We start from the raw sequence: 23,470 nt of genomic DNA, 5'->3' as shown, positions 1-23,470 counted from the left end.
TGTGAATAATGTCTTCTTTTATCTCATGAGTACCCTGAGAAAAGACCTACATTTCAAATCCTCAAAAGTCTATCGCTCCTCAGATCTACAAATCCGACGCTGTACATAATAAAACACTCTCTAATGCTAATTATCTAGCTGATTAAGCACATTAAACAGCAAGAACAGAATGTATTTAAGGGACGATTTTGAATTTATAGAAGCAAGTGAAGAGATGAGGTAAACAAATATGGCTTGTGTTTATACTGATGGGATCTTTCCAATTACACAGGAATGAAACAATTGGCAGTACATGAAGATTTCTTTTGCATGTTTACTGGAAAGCTGCACTAAACGATTGCCTTCCAAAACTTTGGAAATCTGTTTCATGTCTAATCTATCAGTAGGATCTACACTCGACCTGGTGTCCTGAAAATCTTCTAAACATTGGCAAAACATCCATTTGGAAAAAAAACAACAAAGCAGGAAATTCAATAGAAAAATAGAAATCATCCATATCAGCTTGGCTTATTTGGCAGCAGTCTCACTTTTTAACTGAATATTGAGAGTTGAAACACTGTTTTCAAGATGGATTTAAATCACCACTTAAGCTGGAGATTGCCCAGGAGTGAGATGGGTGCTCCGCCTAGAACATGTCCTCGTGGAGATACTGTCGGCCAGGAAATCATATATAAAGTGCTTGTGTGCAGTGATTCCATTAAAGGTTCAGTGGTAGACTTTTTTTTGTTTACCATGCCGGAGGCCTGGGTTTGATTCCCGGCCAGTGCATGGTACTCCTATCCTTCCCTTCTTCGGGCAGCATCGTGGTTCAGTGGTTAGCACTGTTGCTTCCCAGCACCAGGGACCCAGGTTTGCGTCCATCCTCGGGTGATTGCCCATGTGAAGTTTGCACATTCTCCCCGTGTCTGCGTGGGTTTCCTCCCAGGTGCTCTGCTTTTTTCCCCATTGCCCAAAGATATGCAGATTAGGTGAATTAACCATGCTGAATTGTCCGAAGTGTCCAGGGATATGTAGGTTAGATGAATTAGCTATGGGATACGCAGGGTTGTAGGAGATGGGTATGATGGGATGCTCTTCTGAGGGTCAGTGTGAACTTGATGGGCCAAATTACCTGCTCCTACACTATTGGGATTCTATAAAGTGCCCAAATACTGTTTGATTTTGATGGATCTTTGCTGGTTGTCCAACTTGTCAGCTTAACAGAATCTTGCTAATTTATTCATTTGGCATTTTCAAACTATTTTATGGTTTCTCTTTGCACTACTGTTCCTTATAGTTCATTACATGTAATAGATAAATATAATAATCTTCCAACTACTCTCGTTACCTTTTTGCATTATTTTTAGCACATGCATCAGTTCTTCTGTTAATATTCTCTACTGTAATTACATTAACATAATTCATAGAGTTGTACAGCACGGAAATAGACTTTTGAACCCTTCCTGTTCAATCCAACCAGGTGCCTTTTTAATGTTATAAATTGCACCAGCCTCCACCACTTCCTCTGGCAGCTTGATCCACACACGCACCATCCTCTGTGTGAAAAGGTTGCTCCCAAGATCCCTTTTAAATCTTTCTCCTCTCACCCTAAACCTATGTCCTCTAATTTTGGGCTCCTCCACCCCAGGGAAAAGACATAGGGTGAATAGCCAATCAATATCCCTCATGATTTTGTAAACATCCACACGGTCACCCCTCAGCCTCTGATGCTCCAGGGAAAACAGCCCCAACCTTTCAGTCTCTCACCATAGCTCAAAACCTCCAACCCTGGCAGCATCCTTAAACCTTTTCTGAACCCTTTCAAGTTTCACAACATCCTCCCTGTAAGAGGAAAACCAAAATTGCACGCCGTATTCAAAAAGTGGCCAAACTAATGTGCTGTACAGCCACCCCATGACCTCCCAACTCCTATGCTCAATGCACTGCCCAATAAAGGCAAGTGTACAAAATGCCTTCTTCACTACTCTATCTACTTGCAACTCCACTTTCATGAACCTGCATTCAAAGGTCTCTTTGTTCAGCAGCACTCCACAGGACCTTACCATTAAGTGTATAAGTCCTGCTAAGTTTTCCTTTTCCAAAATGCAGTGCCTCACATTCATCTAAATTAAATTCCAACTGCCACTCCTCGGCCCATTGGCCCATTTGATAAAGATCACATTGTAATCTGAGTAACCTTCTTCGCTGTCCACTTCACCTCCAATTTTGGTGTCATCTGCAAACTTATGAACTATACCTCCTATGGTCACATCCAAATCATTTATATAATTGACAGAAAGCAGTGGACTCAGCACCGATCCTTGTGGCACATCACTGGTCACAGGCCTCCAGTCTGAAAAACAACCCTCCACCACCACCCTCTGTCTTCAACCTTTGAGCCAGTTCTGTATTCAAATGACTAGTTCTCACTGTATTCCATGTGATCTAACCTTGTTATCCAGTCTACCATGGGGAACCTTGTCAAATGGTTTACAGAAGTCCATATAGATCACGTCTACCTCTCTGCCCTCATCGATCCTCTTTGTTACTACTTCAAAAAACTCAATCAAGTTCGTGGCACACAATTTCTCACACACAAAGCCATATTGACTATCCTATTCAATTCTTGCCTTTCCAAATACGTGTACATCCTGTCTCTCAGGATTCCCTCCAACAACTGGTCCATCACTGATTTCAAGAACACTGGTCTATAGTTCCCTGACTTGTCCTTACCACCTTTCTTAAATAATGGTACCACGTTTTCCAACCTCCAGTCCTCTGGCGCCTTACCTATGGCTATTAATGATTCAAATATCTCAACAAGGGGCCCTGCAATCACTTCCATCGCTTCCCACAGGGTTTGAGGGTACACTTGATCAGGCCCTGGGAATTTATCCACCTTTATGCGTTTTAAGATGTCCAGCACCATCTCCTTTGTAATGTGGGCATTTTTCAAGATGTTTCTATTTATTTCCCCACATTCTCTGTCTTCTATGTCCTTCTCCACAGTAAATACTAATGCAAAATACTCACTTAGTATCTCCCCCATCTCCTACAGTTTCACACATAGGCAGGCTTGCTGGTCTTTCTTTCCCTAGTTACCCTTTTGCCCTTAATATACTTAATGTAATCCCTTTTGCATTCTCCTTAATTCTATTTGCCAAAGCTATCTCGTGTCCCCTTTTTGCTCTCCTGATTTCCCTCTTAAGTATACTCCTACTGCCCTTATACTCTTCTAAGGATTCAGTCAATCTCTGCTGTCTATATCTGTCTATTCCTTCTTTTTCTTGACCAAAACCTCAATTTCTTTAATCATCCAGCATTCCCTACACCTACCAGTCTTGCCCTTCACCTTAACAAGGACATACTGTCTCTGGACTCTTGTTATCTCATCTTTTAAGGCTTCCCATTTTCCAGCCATCCCTTTACCTGCAAACATCTGCTCCCAGTCAGCTTTTTAGATTAGATTAGATTAGATTACAGTGTGGAAACAGGCCCTTCGGCCCAACAAGTCCACACCAACCCGCCGAAGCGAAACCCACCCATACCCCTACATTTACCCCGTACCTAACACTACGGGCAATTTAGTATGGCCAATTCACCTAACCTGCACATCTTTGGACTGTGGGAGGAAACCGGAGCACCCGGAGGAAACCCACGCAGACACGGGGAGAACGTGCAAACTCCACACAGTCAGCCGCCTGAGTCGGGAATTGAACCCGGGTCTCTGGCGCTGCGAGGCAGCAGTGCTAACCACTGTGCCACCGTGCCGCCGACTTTTGAAAGTTCTTGCCTCATACTGTCAAAATTGGCCTTTCTCCAATTTAGAACTTCAACTTTTAGATCTGGTCTATCCTTTTCCATCACAATTTTAAAACTAATAGAATTGTGGTCACTGGCCCCAACTGTCCCCAGTGCTCCCCCACTGACACCTCAGTCAGCTGCCCTGCCTTATTTTCCAGGAGTAGGTCATGTTTTGCATCTTCTATAGTAGGTACATCCACATACTGAATCAGAAAATTCAATACACAAATAACAAATTAATCTCCATCCAAGCCCTTAACACTATGGCAGTCCCAATGTATGTTTGGAAAGTTATAATTTATTCTTCCAGATAACTGAGATCTCCTTACAAATTCTTCCTCAATTTCCTGCTGACTGTTTGGGGGTCTATCGTAAAATCCTAATAAGTTGATCATCCTATTACTATTTCAGAGTTACATCCAAATAATTTCCCTGGATGTATTCCCAGGAATATCCTCCCTAAGTATAGCTGTAATGTTGTCTCTTACAAAATTCACCCCTCCTTGTCCCCATTTCTATTATTCCTATTGCATCTATACCCTTGAACATTAAGCTGCCAGCCCTGTTCATCCCTGAGCCATGTCTCTGTAATTGCTATGATATCCCAGTCCCATGTTTCTAACCATGCACTGAGTTCATCTGCCTTAGCTGTTAGACCACTTGCATTGAAATAAATGCACTTTATCAGTCCTACCTTGTCTCTGCTTTGTTCTGCTTGTCCTGACTGTTTGACTTGTCCCTTTTCCTCATTCTACCAGTCTCAGACTATTTCTTTCCTCACTGTGTTCCTGAGTCCCATCCCCTACTTACTAGTTTAAATTCTTCCGAGCAGCGCTCTCAAATTGCCCCAGCTCATATAATAATCCACTTCCACTTCAGGTGCAATCTATCCTCCTTACACAGGTCACTTCTACCCCCGAAGAGATTCCATTGATCCAAAAATGTGAGTCCTTCTCTCCTGCACCAGCTCCACAGCCACACATTCATCCGCTCTATCCTCCTATTCCTACCTTCACTAGCTCATAGCGCCGATAGTAATCCATATATTACTACCCTAAGGACTTACTTTTTAAATTCCTGTCTAACTTCCTAGATTCTGTCCTCAGAATCTTGTTCTTTCCTCGTCCCATGTCATTAGTTTCAGTATGTACATTGACCTCCGGCTGATTGTCTCTTTGAGAATATTCTGCACCCTCTCCAAGCTATCTGTGATCCTGGTTCCAGGGGGGTAACGCACCATTCTGATGTCTCTTGGCTGCAGAAACACCTGTCTGTCCCTCTGACTAGAGAGTCCCCTATTACAATCGATCACTTGGAACCTGGCTTACCCCTCATCATGTTAGAGAGAGTCTCCGTACAGAAACCTGGCTGTAAGTGCTACATTCCCCTGAGAGTCCATCATCCCCTATATTTTCAAAAACAGTGTCGCTGTTTGAGATGTGGACAGCCACAGGAGACTTCTGCACAACCAGCCTCCCTCTCCTACCTTTCCTGACTGAAACCCATCTACCTAACTGTATCTTTGACTTTTCTCCCTCCATGCAACTGCCATCCATCACACCACCTAGCTCCTGCAAATTCCTCATTGCCTCTAACTGCCGCTCCAACTGATCCATGTGATTCAATAGAATTCACAACCAAACACAGCTGTGCAGGTAACTGCTGGGTCAGACAGCAGTGTAGGTTTATTTCTCCGTTTGATTCCTTCCCATTTGGTCACTGCTTTTGTCTCTCTTCTTACTTTTTAAAGTGCCGTTTTGATAACTTTATTTTTTCCCCCAAAGTTCCAAAACAATGCAACAGCTTATAAAACTGTAATTAGTGGGTGGCACGGTGGTTAGCACTGCTACCTCACAGCACCAGAGACCCGGGTTCAATTCCCACCTCAGGTGACTGACTGTGTGGAGTTTGCACATTCTCCCCGTGTCTGCGTGGGTTTCCTCTGGGTGCTCCAGTTTCCTCCCACAGTTCAAAAATGTGCAGGTTAGGTGAATTGGCCATGCTAAATTGCCCGTAGTTTTGGGTGAATATAGGGGAATGGGTGTGGGTGGGCTGCGCTTCGGCGGGTCGGTGTGGACTTGTTGGGCTGAAGGGCCTGTTTCCACACTGTAAGTAATCTAATTTAATCTACTGCTTCTAATATTTGAGGAAAACAACTCAAACACTGCAAATACCTCAAAAAAAGTAGCAGCACTTAGAGCCACAATTTTTCCCATCGTTCCTATTATATCACTGAGCTTTTGAAAATCTACTTTGGGTGATAGGTGGATCCAGATGAAAATTGTACCTCTTTGGTCCCTATGTAAAATCAGTGAATCATTAAGAATTATTTGAAGAATGATTGATTATTGATTTTTGAACATTGTTTTCCAATTTTCATAAATGACAAGTAATCTCTTCTGAAACATATTTTAGTGTTTGTAAAGCACTCCATGATATTTTGGGAAAACAATTAGTTTTAATACAATTGGTTCTTTTGAATTGGGTAACTGCGAACATGTATCCTTCCTGTTTACTATGCCATGTGGAGTTGTTTCAGAGAAAATTATTGCACAAATTTCAGCTAGAAATATTAAATTGAAAGAATCTAAGAATGGGAAGAATAAGTATTGCTATTTTGCACAATTTTATCTTTTGGTAACAAATCCTTTTTATTTATTCATGGGATGTGGGTAACACTGGCTGGGCCAGCATTTACTGCCCATCCCAAGTTGTCCATGAGAAGTGGCAGTGGGCTATCTTCTTGACCTGCTGTAGCCCACATGCTGTAGGTTTACCCACAAGGCCGGTTGAGAGCGAGTTCCAGGATTTATATACCATGATACTGAAAGAATGGTGACATTTTTCCATGTCAGGATGGTGAGTGATTTGGAGTGTAATTTGCGGGTCATGGTGTTCCTTCCTATCTGCTGCTTTTCTCCTTTTGTAGGTAGTAGTGGTTGTGGGTTTGGAAGGTTCTGTTTAAGGAGCATTGGTGAACTTCCATCTTGTATGTGGTACACACTGCTGCGACTGAGCATTGCCAGTTGAGGATGTGATTGTTGGTGAATGCAGTACCAGTCAAGCAGATTGTTTTGCCCTGGATGATGTCAAGCCTCTTGAGTGTTATTGAATCTGGGGAGTAATCCTTCTGATTTGTGCCTTGAAGATGGTGGACCGACTTTGGGGAGTCAGAAGATAAGTCACTCGCTGCAAGCTTCCTTGCACCTGACGTGCTCTTCTAACCACAGCACCTGTGTGGCAAGTTCAGTTTTTGGTCACTGGTCGCCCCCAGGATGTTGATAGTGGAGGATTCAGTGACAGTAATAGCATTGAATGTCAAGCGTCTGTTTTAGATTCTCTCTTGTTCATAATGGTCATTGCCTTGCAGTTGTGTGGTATGCATGTTACTTGTCACTTATCACCCAAACTTGCTGCATTTAGACGTGGACTGCTTCAGTGCCTGATCATTGTGCCGGAATTGGCATATGTCCACATTCTGACTTTATGATAGAGGGAAGGATATTGATGAAGTAGCTGAAGATGGTTCAGCCTAGAACACTACCCTGAGGAACTCTTGAAGAAATGTCGTATAGCTGAGGTGGCTAACCTCCAACAACGACAGCTATTCTCTAATTTATTATATTGTAGCTCTTAATACTGTTCTTTTGAGTGGGTTAACAACTAAGCTTTAGCAATGCTAAGATTAATTTGGTAGAAGCGCATGCAAGATTTTGAAAAGAACTGTGGCATTCCTAATATTTATTTTGAGATCAAGAGAAACACCATTTTCTGAATGGCAAGACCTGAGTGTATAAATTCATATTTGCACCCAAACTGTAAAGCATTGACACTGATGGCACTTTTACCAGTGAGCCAGCCTGTTCCAGATCTGAAATGCAAACAGAAGTTGCTAGCGAAACTCTGCAGGTAAGGCAGCATCTGTGGAAAGAATGCAGAATTAACATTTCGATTCCAGTGACTCTTCATCAGAGCTCTTCCAGAGCTGTATGTGTTCAAATCAGAAAGAATTTTTGTTTGATGCACGTTGTTGCAAAATGATCAAAGCTCATTTTCAATGTGCTCCCACAACTTTTTCTCCTGTAGTTTCCCAACCACATCGTTCCTGATTGTCTCTGGACAAAAATGTGTCCCTCATCAGATCCAAACCTTTTAGAACACAATTGAACTCCCAGCTCATTCTCCCCATGTGATGAGATCTGAGGATATATATGGTCCTTGGACTCTGTTGTAGGACTTGTGGCCGAAACATTGATTCTCCTGCTCCTCCGATGCTGCCTGACCTGCTGTGCTTTTCCAGCACCACACTCTTGACTCTGATCTCCAGCATCTGCAGTCCTCACTTTCTTCTGTTCAATGCACACTTGGTCATGTTATCACAGCAGCTAATGCAACAGCATTTCTTTTTTATTCTCTCTACATTGGCAATAATTTCTATCCCAACAGAATATTTTACTAAACTGTGGCAGAAAATGATCACTTTGATCTATAATTTTTGTGTGTATACACAGTTTTTATTGACATTACATGCCAATGTCATTTTGAGAACCGAGAAGATAATAAGGAACATTTTGATAAACTTGTATGAATCTGATATTTGAAAGAATACTTTTATATGAGTATGAATCTGATATTTAGTTAAACTGGAGAAATATTTATTTTAGCAAAATGCCAAATGAGGCCCCACAACCTGATCCAAGCTGTTGAAAAGTCAGTGGAATTTCAGAAAAAACACTTACTCTGCTCCTTTGTAAAGTGCTTCTTTAGTTATTCCCTATTCTTTCAGCCTGGAAGGGCAATTCAATTCATTCTGCGCAGTCATGAATGTTTTACCTATTGAAGTATTTTATCCAGTTCTCAATTGAAGATTGCTATCAGGTAGAATCACACAGGGGTCTGAGAGAGGTAGGTGAGGTCAGGATTTGTGACAGAATCAGATGGGAAGCCCAGAAAGGCCTATCTTGACATTGGGAGCATCCTTGCTCCATCTGTCATGGTTTTCACAAGCACTGAAGCCAGTTTCTCAGTACTGAATGGCGAGATGCCAATTTTGCAGATTACCACATGTTAAATGCTTTATTAACAGTCACACGCCAAACAAGCTAGATCTCAAGAAACCTCAACTATGAAATCAGAGTGAATAACCAGCGACTTCAGCACCTCAATGACTGCAGCCACCAGCCTCGTGGATCCCTCATCTACCAACATTGGTATCCATCAGTTTGCACACCCTCACAACCATCATGGTACTTCTCCAGTCCACTTGGAGATCACCCGAGGAAGCACAGACTTGCACTGTAGGGTGCACCAGCAACTAGTATTGAAAGGCTGCTACCAGGATACCAGACATACAGGGACAGGCACCTAGCTCAGACTGGACCAGGCTGCATCTCAGGGCAGTGTGCTTGCTGTATTGCTGCTTGGCTACTTAACACTTACCATTGTAGTACCAAAACATTGCCTTTCCTTTTCTTTCTTTGCTGTGTCAATTAGTGCAGTCACACAACCAGACAGCTTGCCTTGCTGGTCAGCAATCCTCAGTCAGTTGGGTGTGGAGCAGAAAGCTTACTGCCTGCTAGTTTGCAGCATCCATCTCACATTTGCACCATATACCAGCAGCCTAATGAAGCGAACTTACAGAGAAAAAAATAGGTATGTTCCTGGAAGAGGGGACAGTTGTGTCAGCAGGAGCCATTGCGCAATCTATACCTTGTTCATCTTGCTTCTGTATGCTGCAGCAGGGTCTGAACCCAGACGTCAATAAATGGTACATCCCATATAAAGAGCAAGTTAGGCCCCATGCTTGTGCAATTAGATTTGGGACAACATAGAGGCCTCAGCAAGATGTAAGGGCAAAACAGTACGCAGATTCTTTACATTGTTCTGCCACCCAAGTGCCCTCCATTGATTTTCTTCATTCTCTCCCTCCCACTGTATGTCAGTATAATCACTGGATCTGCAGCTGCTGTGAAGGGAGCCTGCCTGGCAGTGGAGCCCATTGGTCCTGGGAGACCCCTGGGGCTTTTGTGTCTGGATGGGCCCGACATGCTGAGAGGTTTTGCTTGATTTCTGATCTGCTCGGATGTTCTGTGCCATCTATGGTGAAGAACTAAAATTTATCCCTGAATTCTAAGTGGGCACTTAATAAGACAGATGGGCAGAAGTAGGCCATTCAGCCCATTGAGTCTGGTCCACCATTCAATGAGACCATGGTTGTTCTGATCATTCTCAGCTCCACTTCACTGCCTTTGTCCTATAACCTGAATTCTTTTACTGATAAAGAGTCTGTCTGTCTCAGGAGACAGTGAGGTCTGCAGATGCTGGAGATCAGAGTTGAGAGTGTGTTCCTGGAAAAACAGAGCAGATCAGGCAGCATCCGAGGAGCAGGGGAATCAAGGTTTCGGGCAGGAGCCTGATGGAAGCGTCGATTTTCCTGCTCCTCAGTCCATCTGTCTCAGCCTTGAATGTAACGTAATGATCCAGCCTTTACAGCCCTCTGCAGGAGAGAATTTCTCTAATTCACTACCCTCTGAGAGGAGAAATTCCTTCTCTATTCTGTTTTACATGGGTAACCCTTTTATTCAGAGGTTATGCTCTTTGATCCTAGACTTTCCCACAAGAAGAAACAATCTCTCTGGGTCTAGGTTTGCTCGCTGAGCTGGTAGATTTGTTCTCAAATGTTTTCTCAACATGCTAGGTAACATCATCAGTGAGCCTCCGAAGAAGTGCTAGTGTTCTGTTCTGCTTGCTGTTTATGTGTCTTGGATGCTGCCTGACCTGCTGTGCTTTTTCCAGCACCATACTCTCGACTCTGATTTCTAGCATCTGCAGTCCTCACTTTCTCCATGTGCCTCTGTGTGTTGTGGTGGGTAATGTCACTTCTGGTTGTTTTTCCAAGAGGTTGGTAAATTGATACATTTGTTAATGGAGTCCTGGTCTGAATGCCAGACCTCTAGGAATTCCCGTGCGTGTCTTTGTTTAGCCTCTCCAGAATAAATGTAATATCTTAATCGAAATGTCTATGTGTGCATGGATACTAGTTGGTCATGTCTTTTGGTGGATAGTTGGTGCTCATGTATCCTGGTGGCTAGTTTCCTACCTGCTTGTCCAATGTAATGTTTGTTGCAGTCCTTGCAGGGTGTTTTGTATATGGTGTTTGTTCTGCTGGTTGTAGGTATAGGGTCCTTTAAATTAAATTAATCAGGAGCCATTTCAGTGTGGTGGTAGGATTGTGGGCTACCAAGATGCCTAGGGGTCAGACTAGTCTGGTCATTATCTCCAAGATGTCTTTAAAGTATGGCAGGGTGGCTAGAGTCTCCGGATGTGTTGTCTTCTTGTTGAGGTCTGTTGTGTAGGAATCGGCGGACTGCGCTTATCGGGTACTCGTTCCTAAATACATTGTATAGGTGTTTTTCCTCAGCTTCTCATAGTTTCTGGGTGCCACAGTGTGTTGTGGCTCATTTAAATAATGTTCTGATGCAGCTCCATTTGTGTGTATTGGGATGGTTGCTCCTGTAGTTGAGTAACCAGTCAGTGAGCGTGGCTTTCCTGTAGATGCTGCTCTCTGCACCTCTCCAATACATTGAAGAAGCAAACACACTACTCATAAATGTCGACACCCCGACACCTACTAACAGGTGGCGACGGACCCGTCTACACAGTTAGAAAACCGTATTACAGCATCCCTGAGGAAACTACACAAGGCAGGTGAAATTAACAAGACAGACCTCCAAAGAATAAAACCTGAAGGATCCAATAAACCCCATTTCTACGGATTACCAAAGGTACATAAACACGGTTCCCCCCCAGACCCATAGTCTCCCTTCCCGGTACACTGACATACAGACTAGCAAAGGAACTGCAACGCAAACTGAAACACCTAGTGGAAGACTCGAGACACTCCATCCACTCCACCCAGGAATTCCTTATCATCAAAGACACCAAGGTAGAGGACGACGAGATCATGGTTTCCTTCAACATGATGGCCCTATTCACATCGATAAACATCACCCGAGCCAAAGAAACACTGACCTCACTGCTAGACGAACCAAGGACACAAACGCCTAACAGCACCAACTCCATCAGCAAGGACAGCATCCTGAAACTATAGACTTGTGCCTCACAACCCACTTCACCTTCAACGACAAGATCTACAAACAAATCAATGGAATGCCTATGGGATCACTAATATCAGGACTCTTAGCAGAAGCAGTTATGCAGAGATTAGAACGAACAGCCCTTCCCACAATCCAGCCCAAACTTTGGGTCCGCTATGTGGATGACACACATTAGAAGAAACCCATAAACACATAAGCAACATCCTTACCGGTGTAAAGTTCACCAAAGAGGAAGAGTACAAACACAGACTCCCCTTCCTAGACGTCACAGTAGAACAAAAAGCCAATGGAGAGCTGCACAGCAGCATCTACAGGAAATCCACACAAATTGGCCAGATGCTAATCTACAGGAGCAATCATCCCAGCAACCACATACTGCACTGCATCAGGTCGTTATTTAAATGAGCCACAACGCACTGCGGCACCCAGGAACTACGAGAAGCCAAGGAAAAACACCTATACATTTGTCTGAGAACACATCTACCAGCTCAGTGAGTCAACTTACAACCTGATCCACAACAAATCTTCTCTAAAATCGCAAGCAACCTCTCTGCATCTTTCCTCTCAAGCCCCTTAAGAATATTATATGTTTCAATAAGATTGCCTCTCATTCTTCTAAACTCTAATAAGTAAAGGCCCAACCTACTCAACCTTTCCTTTATAAGACAGTCCCTTTACACTGGTATCAGTGTAATAAACCGTCTCTTGGACTGGCTGCAATGTCAGTTTATCTCTTTTTAGTTAAAGGGCCCAAAACTGTTCACAGCATTTCAGGTCTGGTCTAACGAGGTGAGTTATTATTCAAACTGTTTTTGAAAAAGCTTTAACAGAAGACTGATTCCATATATTATTCAAATACAAAGAATCATTGATGATTCCTACTTGGACATAATTCAAGAAAACACTGACTATTTAATACAAAACTGGTAGATCATTTGTCATTTTGTGCTGGCTCACTCAAAAGTAAAACAGTGTTGCATGTGACAGAAGATTTATATATGTCACAAAGCTTTTCCTTGCTGAGTCATTCAGCTTGTTTTACTGTTTATAAAACCACTGCATCACAGTTCGTGGGAAATTGATTTTTCTTTTTGTGTGTGTTTTGTTTTCATACAGAGACTGCTTTCCGAAGTAGAACTGCAGGTGGACAACCAAATCAATGGGGTCTATGTGAACATCACTGCAATCTGTCCTGATGGCACCAAACATCAAGGCCAAATTAAGTGCAGAAATGTGAAAGCGAATGATGCAGTAAGCTCCATGCAGTGCTACATGCTTTTGCTTTTTTTTTAGTCTATCCTCCCTCAGATTACACAATGCATACCATAATAACCACACAGACATGTCTTGTCATTGAGTGGGTTAATATTAAGTGTACTATTATGTTTCTTAACAGCTTGATCTTTCATTTCCAGCAACTACTTAATTTTTAAATTGCGAAACTTTAATTATTAGCAAGTTTAAGGCAAATTTATTAATACTGCTCATTGTAGGTTTTGGTTTGCGTAACAATAGGATTTTTTTTCTTGTCTGTCACAGGTTTTTCTGTTCTTGAATTACGAAAAAAGGTTTCATCTGGAAGAGCTAAATATTTTCTCACTTCTATGTGCACCCATTATCAGCACAAGTATTAATTTGTTTGTAGAGTAGAGTGAGGGATTCACTTACAAACATAAGAATTAGGAACAGAAGCAGGACCTTTAGCCCTCCAAATCTGCTTTGCTATTCAATAAGACCTGGGCTGATTATTTGTGTTCCAAATTCCGCATTCCCGTCAGTCCCAAAATAAATAGGAACAGGAGTAGGTCGTTCTGTCCCGAGACCCTCACCACCATTCAGTAAGATCATATTTGATCCAATATTCCTCATGTCAACTTTCCTATCCTTTCCCCGTAACACTTGATGTCCTTACTCATCAATAATCTATCTATCTCAGCCTTAAATATACACAAGGACTCTGTCCCCACAGCTCTCTGTGGTAAGGCACTCAACTCGCTGAGAGAAGAAATTCTTTCTCATCTCATTCTTAAATGAGATGAGAAAGACACTCAACTCGCTGAGAGAAGAAATTCTTTCTCATCTCATTCTTAAATGGGCAGTGCTTTATTCTGAAACTGTGTCCTCTGCTCCTAGATTCTCTCATGTGGGGAAGCATCCTCTCAGCATTTTCCCTGTCAAGTCCCTTTAGAATCCTGAAAGTTGTAATGAGATCACCTTTGATTCCCTTGCCCATCAAGAATATATTTCCCCGCCTTAATGTTATTCCCCCACCAGCTTCTGAGACAAAGAGTTCCAAAGTTGCACAACCTTCTGAATACAAAATATTCCCTCAGTTTTATCTTAAAAGGGCAGCCCCTAACTTGAAAATGATATCATCTAGGTCTGGACACACCCACAAGAATAAAATTCTTCCCATTGTCTGCCTTGTTAAGGCCATTCAGGATCTTACGAACATCAGTCAAATCAAATTTGTTCCAAGACGTTCCAGTGTTAATTTGTGGCATTAAAAATTAGACGTAATTTTGAAATACGGCAATTCCCTGTGGAGTGGGTACTGGCAGAAATTACAACTCCAGACAATCATGAGCTTGTGGCTAGTGTTCATCTTTCCCAGTCCACTTTAGTGAATGAAAGATCACAAACGATGAACTCTTTTGTGAGGGAAGATTACAAAATTATATTTTCATGTACAAATCAAGGACCAACATCTTTAAAGCTCTTTCACAACTTCACAATTTCACAATTCCTGAATCAATTCTAAAGTGTAGTTGTCATTTTTTGTGAGAATGTGACATCCAATCAGTAATGTTAAGGTAGTTAGTGTCTTTTAAGGGTAATTAGTGGGGCTTTTGGAAGCGTCTTACTACTTCGCTGACTTCAGTGTCTCCATGTTTATTCACCCATCTGATTTTAATTCTTCCTCAATTTTTGTCATATTCTCCATCAGGTATTGCCAGAAGGTGTCTGTTGCATCTTTGTTTTCACTATCTGTACAGTAGGTCTCTGTTTTAGATTTTTCCAGCATTTCATGTTATGGCGATAACTGGGCCAGAATGTAAACTTTTGCGGGAGAACCTTTTCTTTAGCTTAATCTTACACCAGGGCCCACGGAACATGTCTGGGTGGTTTTCTCTTGCTCCCCATGCTCTCTCGCTTGCTGACACATGCACACACTTCATGAGCAAGTTTTGAGAAGATTTGTAGCTCAGGCTGCGGTTCATGATGTAGGTTTGCTTGCTGAGCTGAAAGGTTCGTTTTCAGGCGTTTCATCACCATATTAGGTAACATCATCAGTGAGCGTCCGGATGATGCAGTGGTGGTATGGCCCACTTTCTATTTATGTGTTTAGGTTTCCTTGGATTGGTGATGTCATTTCCTGTGGTGACATCATTTCCCATGGTGACATCATTTTCTGTTATTTTTCTCAGGGGGTGGTAACTGGGATCCAAGTCAGTGTGTTTGTTGATTGAGTTCCAGTTGGAATGCCGTGCTTCTAGGGATTCTCATGCGTGTCTCTGTTCGGCTGGATGTGTTGTCCTAGTCGAAGTGGTGTTCTTGCTCATCTGTATGTAAGGATACTTGTGAGAGTGGGTCATTTCTTTTTATGTCTAGTTGACATTCATGTATCCTGCTGGCTAGTTTTCTGTCTGTCCAATGTAGTGTTTGTTACAGTTTTTGCAAGATATTTTGTAAATGACATTAGTTTTGTTTGTTATCTGTATAGGCTCTTTCAAGTTCATTAGCTGCTGTTTTAGTGTTCTGGTGGGTTTTATGATGCTATTGAAAGACACCACTTCAGTAAAGTGTAAACCACGTAATGTGCTAAGGTCACTGGCATTTGAATTTGTCACTTGAACCTGACTTCTGACTTGTATGTATAGTGTGCGCTTGCTTGCTGAGGGGTACATTGCTGCCAGCTTAACTTCGTTTTAAAATGCACTTCTTTGTTTTTGTATCTATGCCTGACTTCATCCCTTGTGCTCTCTGCAGCCTCCTCCATCCATAAAACCCTCTGGAATATCTGAACTCCTTCTTCCAACCTGTGTTGTGAATCTGCATTTTGATTGCTCTAGTATTGTTAGCTGCCTAGGGCCAATACTCCCTAAATTTCTCTGATTCTCTTCGTATTTCTTTCTTCCTTTCATGTGTTCTTTAAAACCTACCACTTCGACCAATCTTTTACTTCCTGCTGTAATATGTCCAGATGTGATTCATTGCAGCAGGGTCACCAAATAAAAGTTGCCAGATTGCCTTGGGATGTTTGCTGTATGAGAAGTTGATGTTGTTGAAGTATTCTAATAGTGGCCATGAATGGCCCTTCTAATTTTTTCAATGCTTTCTAAAAGTTTAATCTTCCTTTTGTTTTGATTTTGCACAATGATAATCACTGCTGTGGACTTTAGAGTTGGGTGCTTTCTGCTTGCACAAATAGAGTATTGTATGAAAACACGGAGCAGAATCTCAGAGCTCTGAATGGCGTGGCCTATGGCTGGGACAAATGCGAGAGTCGGGAGAGATGTTCAGCGAGGCCAATCTCAGCTTTGTGATAATCTTGTTTACTTTGTTCAATTGGTGTGGCGAGATTTGATTATTATTACTTGCCAAGTACCGTATTAATAGCCCACCCCATCACAGGTTGTGATCTTAACAGCCTCGCCACCCAAACCAGGAAAACCTGACATGGAAACCAGAGCAGGATTTTGGAGGTTTCATCTCCTTGCTGGTTCATGTTAGCAACAGAGCAGGGCACAATGCACCAGCACAAGTTGCATTTACACTTTCATTTCACTTTCAGGGGGACATTGCCACCCATCCTGGCATCCTCCAGTGCAGTGGAAGTGTGCCTTGTGAGAGCAGACTGGTCTAGCAGGGCACACTGTCAGTCAGCAATGCACAGCTGCGTTGGGTACAGGTACAAGGCGGCACAGTGGCTCAGTGGTCAGCACCAGGGTTCGATTTCAGCCTCGAGCGACTCTGTTGCGTTTGTATATTCTCTCCGTGTCTGCGTGAATTTCCTCCAGGTGCTCCAGTTTCCTCACACAATCCAAAGATGTGCAGGTTAGGTGAATTGGTCATGCTAAATTACCCATAGAGTTCAGGAATGTGTGGGCGAGGTGCATTAGTCTGGGTAAATGTAGAGTAATAGGGTAGGGGAATGGATCTGGGTGGATTACATTTCAGAGGGTCACTGTGGACTTGTTGGGCCGAAGGGCCTGTTTCCACACTGTAGGGATTCTGTGATACTAAACAAGGAAAGGAACATACTACACAGCTTTGACCAGGCTATCCCTCAGTGCTGCTCCCTTCCTCCCTAAGCATGCATTCACCTAGTACCAACCCATATGATCATAGCAAGCGCACATCCCTTTGCCCTGCTGTGCCTTGCCTTGCATTGACAACTGGCACGCTGAATGCCCAGGCAGGTGGTCGTGCTCTGAGTTGAGGGCATCTGCATTTTGTCTTACCTCAGCGTGCAACGTCACTTAGCACCTGTACTACGTGGCTACAGTATTTGGCCCGAACACACGCCATCTGCAGCAAGCAGGGTGAGGGGAGTAGTCTGCAATGAGGCCCGTGGGGGATTGTCTCAGCCTGGCTGGGCTAATACTGGTCGGTCACATCACCTGGGGGGGCTGGGTTAAGGAGCAAAGCAAGGCCGGAGGAACAGAGGAGGGCTCTGGGGAAAGGGTGTGACATGGCGGCAGTTGTAGTCTCATGGACACGGCTTCAGTGATGAAATGAGGAAATGCGGATTGGCCGTTGGGCACCGAGAGTGTGATGTTGCAAGTCTCGATGCCATGTCAACACTGAGGCAGAGGACCATCTACTGTCATTCCAATCACATGGAGAGGACGAAGTATTGAAAACAGTAGCTGCAAAGGGGCTCACAATGGGTGGGGTGAGTGAGCTAGCTTGTCAGGGACTTGGCTGCATCTACAGTCAGTCAATGGGTGCTTACAGGAGAGCAACATTGGCAGCATGGGTCTGCGAGGTCACTACTCACTGGCCAACCTGCAGCACTGACTGTCTTAGTTACAGCTCCCCTTCATTGTCACTGCTGGGGGTCTTCTACAGATGTAAACTCTGCACACACAAGCAGAAATGTCTGATAACATCAACCACCTCCTCCCCAGCGCCCCAACCCCTAAGAAGCTTCACTCAGTTTCTGTAATGACGTAAAGGGGCTAAATAGTAAGACATGAGTGAATGACACAGCTGTTAGGGCTAGTGCATGTGGGGGAAAGCTGTTGAGATGTTCTGAAGGAGTCGGGAGGCAGTACGGAAGGCATACAGGGTCAGTTTTGTGCGAGGAGGATGGGGGTAATGAGAGTGAGTGAAGGAAGGTAAGGTGGAATGGAAAGCAATATGGTTCTTGCCGTGAGAGTTTAAATTGCAAATCATGTGGTGGATTTGGTGAGATACAGTGAGAAAACGTGTTTGGCTCTGCAGCTAAAATCACTGCATCAAACACAATGGGGCTTTGAGCTTAGCTAAAACAACTGTAGGATTCAGCCCAGGGCTTTGGTGACTATTTGGGGTTTAAGTTTCTGTGTAGGATAGAAAGCATCAATATCGGGAGATTTCCCTAGCCCTGTGTCAAGGTGCAGTTGATTGCTAGGTTTAGTAAAGACAAGAAATTCAGGTAGGTGCAAACAACTGGAAGAATCCCATTCAAGTTTCCTTCTATTTAAAGATTTTAAATGAAAGTACAATGAGCATGCATTTTGAGCCACCAGTATTCTGATATTCCTTGTGCCTAGTCAATCCAATGCACCAAGGTGCAGACCCAAAAGAATTTCACCCAGTTTGTATAATCTTAATTTGAACTTGGCTCATTTGAGTGGCTACGTAATTGTTTTTGATCCAAGTTTAGATCCCCCTCTTGTTTCCTGGTTGTTTTGTGGAGTTTGAAAGTAAAAGTAAATAGGACAGGAAAACCAGCTCTGACCCTCTGACAGTCGAGAACTCTCTTGACAGCTGAATCTCTTGCATCCTGAATATGAGCAGTTCACAGTGCCCTCTGCAGAACTGACTGCTGAAAACACATTGCACATCATCACCAAACATGAATGCAATGTTGAATTCTGTTCCTATTATGCCTATGACCACCTCAAAGTAATCTACCTATACCTGCAAAGGAAAAGGCATTGCTGATTATCACATGGCACTAATCCAGTAGAAAGTTATAGCCTGAAGTTATTGCCATTGTTTCAACTTTGTGGCTCAAGGCATTTCTTGCAAACTATTTATTTGGGGTTTGCCTTGAATCTAATCTTATTGCCTTTTCCCAAGAATGGGGGATTTCAAGACTTGGGGGTCACATTTTTAAGGTAAGAAGAGATTTAAAATAAGACACAAGGGTCAAATTTTTTTACACCGAGGATGGTTCGCATGTGGAATGAACTGGAATTGTGTGTATAATTACAATGTTTAAAAGACATTTATATATAAGTACCTGAATAGGAAAGGTTTGGAGGGATATGGGCCAGGGGCAGGCAGGAGGGACTAGTTTAGTTTGGGATTATGTTCAGCATTGACTGGTTGGCCCAAAGGGTCTGTTTCCATGCTGTATGACTCTAAGAAGAGACTGAAGAAGAACTCCGACGGACACAATTTGATCAGGCACATGCAAACTGGGATCTGCACAACTGCATTTCTGCCTGAGCGACTCTGATCCTAAGCTACCTGGACTGTGTGAGAAGCCTGCAGTCCTGCCAGAAAGCAGTACTTGCATTGCACTACATATTCGCCCAGACTTGGAGCAGTTCCATTGGGCAGTGTGTTGAATAAGACGGTGACTATAGCTGCAGCTGTCAATTTGTTATGCCTCACTGTTCCCTGAGAGGGTGTTAGAGGACATCTGTCATTTACTCCCAATGAGTTGTAGATTAGTTTGCTTCAGTCCTCACTGTGCTATTTTCTTGAACTTGTTGGATCATTGCCTTCCTTATGAACATTGTTCTTCAGCAAGAAAGAATGGCTTTTACCTTCTGATTGCTGCAAATGTACATACTTCTCACGGATGCAATTCAAGGAGACCCTAAAAATGAAAACAGTTACAGGCTCCTGACCATTCCATCGGGGTGATGCTCTTTTTCTGGCCATCATCTTTTATTTAGTACAAACCTCTAAATCACAGACTGCAGTTAGATTAGACTACCTACAGTATGAAAACCAGTCCTTCGGCTCAACATGTCCACATCGATCCTCTGAAGAGTAACCCACCCAGATCCATTCCCCTACCCTTACTAATGCAATGGGACAATTTAGCATGGCCAATTCACCTGGCCTACACATTTTTGGGCTCACGCAGACACAGGGAGAATATCTGTGTGGAGTTTGCACAGTCGCCCAAGGCAGGAATTGAACCCAGGTCCCTGGCACTGTGAGGCAGCAGTGCTAACAACTGAGCCACTGTGCTGCCCATTGATGTGATTAGAAAAAATAACTAAGATTTTTATTCAATTGTTTGTGAATAGTTGCGGTTATTAGCATGGAATGTTTAAATATCCCACTCTTGCATAGAGTTAGATTTCAAACTTACCCTTTATTACTCCCTCCACAAATGCTACCAGAGCTGCTGAGTTTCCCTCACTCCAGTTTATTTCAGATAACCAACATCCTCAGTATTTGGCTTTTGTTTGAGCTTTAACCAGAAAATAGAAAACAATCCCAATATACATTTTCCAGTGCATACTGAATTGATTATGTGTGAACTTGATTGTCAGTAGATGTTTAACAGCTAAAGAGGTAGCAATGTAAAATTGTCTACATCTTGTCACATACAACATTGCCAAAGCTGCATTGAGAACTCCACTGTTTTCTGGAATTTTGATATGTTGTATTTGGTTATTGTTGTAACTTTCAGGCCTGCATTAAGTATTTTCTCAGGTACAATGGTGCTGGTCAAGTACTAAGCATTCCCATTATTTAGTTGTGTTATATTGTTAATTGCTGTGCTTGTAGATCATGCACTGTTCTACCACATGGGGGAAGCAATGGCTTAATGGCTTTATTGCTGGAGTGTTAATTCAGAGATCCAAATAATGCTCTGGGAACCTGGGTTCAAATCCAGTAATCAAGTCTCCAAAGATTATTCAGTTTTCAGCATCTGTCTTCATTAACCACTTAAACAGCAAAGAACATCAGATTCTTCATGCCAAAGTCAAAGGGCCAGCCTAAAGTTGGGTGCCATTGTTTAGTGAATCCTCTGGCACTGTGATAGTGTCCCTAGTTCTGGGCCAGGAGGTCTGGGTTCACGTCCTACCTCAGGATATAATGGCCATGGAGGTACGGCATAACATAGTCAAACAAGTTGAATAAAAACAACTTTGACTCGTACTATCCAACTGTGACCGAATCAGATTTGAGTACGTTATGATTATCTGATCACATTTTGTGATCTCTCAGGTCTATAGTAGTCAATGGAACAAGTGACATTTATTTAAAACCTCATCTCCTTGAACAATGGCAGACTGTTATTAGGACTTCAGGCCATGACATTATGGCTACCATATCCTTCCAAGATGAATGGGGGTTAGCAGAAGTCTAGAATGGATAGCATGGGGCAATCCTGGAAGCTGTTTCATGCCAAAGCACATTATCAGTTGTTGGGGCAACATAAATGAGTTCGGGATAATTATTGTCAATGGGGATGAGGTACAGTCAGGCTTGAAGATATTCGAGCAGGAGCAGTGCCTGAGCTGTTGATGGCAAGGAGCTGTCCTCTGAAGCCACAGGATCACACTGAGTGCATGCTGGTCTGTGACCTGGCCAGGTCTGTGAGGGATTGACCTATGGCCTTGTGGGGAAAAGTAGCAGGGGTTAAATGTACCCTTGATAGCACTATATCCTTTCACTTACTGTTTTCGCAGATTTCTTGAAAGCAAAAGGATCACAATACAGATCCATGCTGTTATTTTCTTTTCCTCCTTTTTCTCCAAAATAATTGCTGCCAAAGACTGTTACAAGAACAGCAGCAGTAGCAGTTATCATGTTAAAGGAGAAAGCATGTGTGAAGCAGGATCTTCAGGCTTCGATGTAATTTTCTCTGAGAGACCGTGTAGAAGACCCCTCAGGATGTCCTGAGCCACTGTCTGCTGGATGAGGACACGTGGACCAAATGGCATCTTATCCCAGTAGCTTGGTACCCCACCTGCCTTTAACTTTCCTTTACCAGTGATTATTTCAGGAAGCACTCTGTGGTATTTCACAGGCATCAACTCTTAAAGTGCATCTGGGAGACACTGTCTTCCAGAGAGGCAGCCAGTTCACTTTGTTTCCTTGACTATGGGGAGTCCAGCAGTGCAGACATTAGGATTTTCTGTCAATGCCAATTCTCTGTGGAGTCGCTTGCGCCTACACAGCACCTGACTTCTTGCCCCTCTTACATGGCTACACTTTGCACCTGGGTATCCTTACAGAGGGAGCATATGGTGTTCACCAACACCCTTGAAGCCTTTAGGAAGAGATTGACAATTCAGGAATTGGGGTGCATTATTTCTCCTTCCAGTTCCATTTTAATTTAGTTTTCTCCCTCTTTCCCTTCCGTTGCATTCCCCCTGCTTGGCAGCACATGTAATTTGTTTATTTTTAATTAGTGACATAGGTGATTTAGTGATGGTTTTACAAAAGCAAAAGATTCAGCGAAGAGTGTGTGGATGGTAGCTCATGTGGAACATCATAATACTTACCATCCATTTAGACTAAATTTAAACTGTCCTGTGCTGTGAAATGCCAATATGTAATTTCATTTCATTTCTTTGTTAAAAATTGGATGACATAAATAAATCCTATATGAAGTAACAGCAAGGCCTCTCCAACACATCGTTTTTTTAAAAGAAATGCTGTAATTAACTTTAATTATGTTTTAGTTCATTTTTACCATCCAATAATTTGAAATAATCAAAGATTGAATTGCAGATAATTGCACTGACTCCATTATTTATTTTAGTCATGTGGCGATGGGTGCTAAATGTTATTTTATGAATGTAAAAGGCTGGATATTAGCTGGAGGTGGATTGTTCTCCCTGCAGTGAGACAACCAACCAGAAAGATGGCCACCCCAACCCCCAGCTGGCATGCATTGTGCCAACCTGATTGGTTGGCAGTTCCAACAGTCTCAGTAGCGCCACTGGCTCTGTTGTGGGGGATGTTGGTACTGCCTGCAAGACCAAAAATAAAAAAGAACAAAAGCAAAATACTGTGGATGCTGGAATTCTGAAACACTGAAAAACTTAGTGGGTCTGGCAGTGTCTGGAGAGAGAGAAAAACAAAAAGTAAAGTTTTGAGTGCAGTATGACTCTTCTTCAGAACGCCAATTGACGCTGTTTCTCTCTCTGAAGAAAACCAGAATTCTGGCGTAAAGTCAGTCCATGGTATTGGATGGGAAGGTTGGGAAAATCAGTGGGAGGGTGCGTAATGCTGTTAGGCAGTTAGGGAGGGATTTTAGGAAGTGGGTTTTGCAAAGAAAGTAGAAGCTCCCCCAGAGCACAAAGAAAAGCTATTACTAGATTCCATTCTGCTGATTTTATAACTTCTGTTTAAACAAAAATAACCACTCCCATCTA

General features: G+C 42.8%; 1 protein-coding gene across 5 annotated transcripts in view; it reads left to right on the top strand.

Annotated features, from left to right (window-relative positions):
- itgb8 (integrin, beta 8) overlaps positions 1–23,470 on the top strand; it is a 113,310-nt gene that overhangs the window by 59,330 nt on the left and 30,510 nt on the right. For all 5 annotated transcript variants that reach the window (XR_015757172.1, XM_087987088.1, XM_087987089.1 and 2 more), the window contains exon 9: positions 13,017–13,151. Coding sequence is in view for 4 of the 5 variants with exons in the window: in XM_087987088.1 (XP_087843214.1) it covers positions 13,017–13,151 (135 nt within the window). In the remaining variant the exon portion in view is untranslated. The remainder of the gene's footprint in view (positions 1–13,016; positions 13,152–23,470) is intronic.

Source organism: Chiloscyllium plagiosum, unplaced genomic scaffold, assembly GCF_037043375.1.
Source record: "Chiloscyllium plagiosum isolate Xiang-an unplaced genomic scaffold, Cpla_swu_hap1 HiC_scaffold_5, whole genome shotgun sequence".
In the NCBI taxonomy this organism is placed as follows: domain Eukaryota; kingdom Metazoa; phylum Chordata; class Chondrichthyes; order Orectolobiformes; family Hemiscylliidae; genus Chiloscyllium; species Chiloscyllium plagiosum.
The sequence above is the reverse complement of the archived record's forward strand: the minus strand, read 5'-3'. Positions and strand labels throughout refer to the sequence as shown.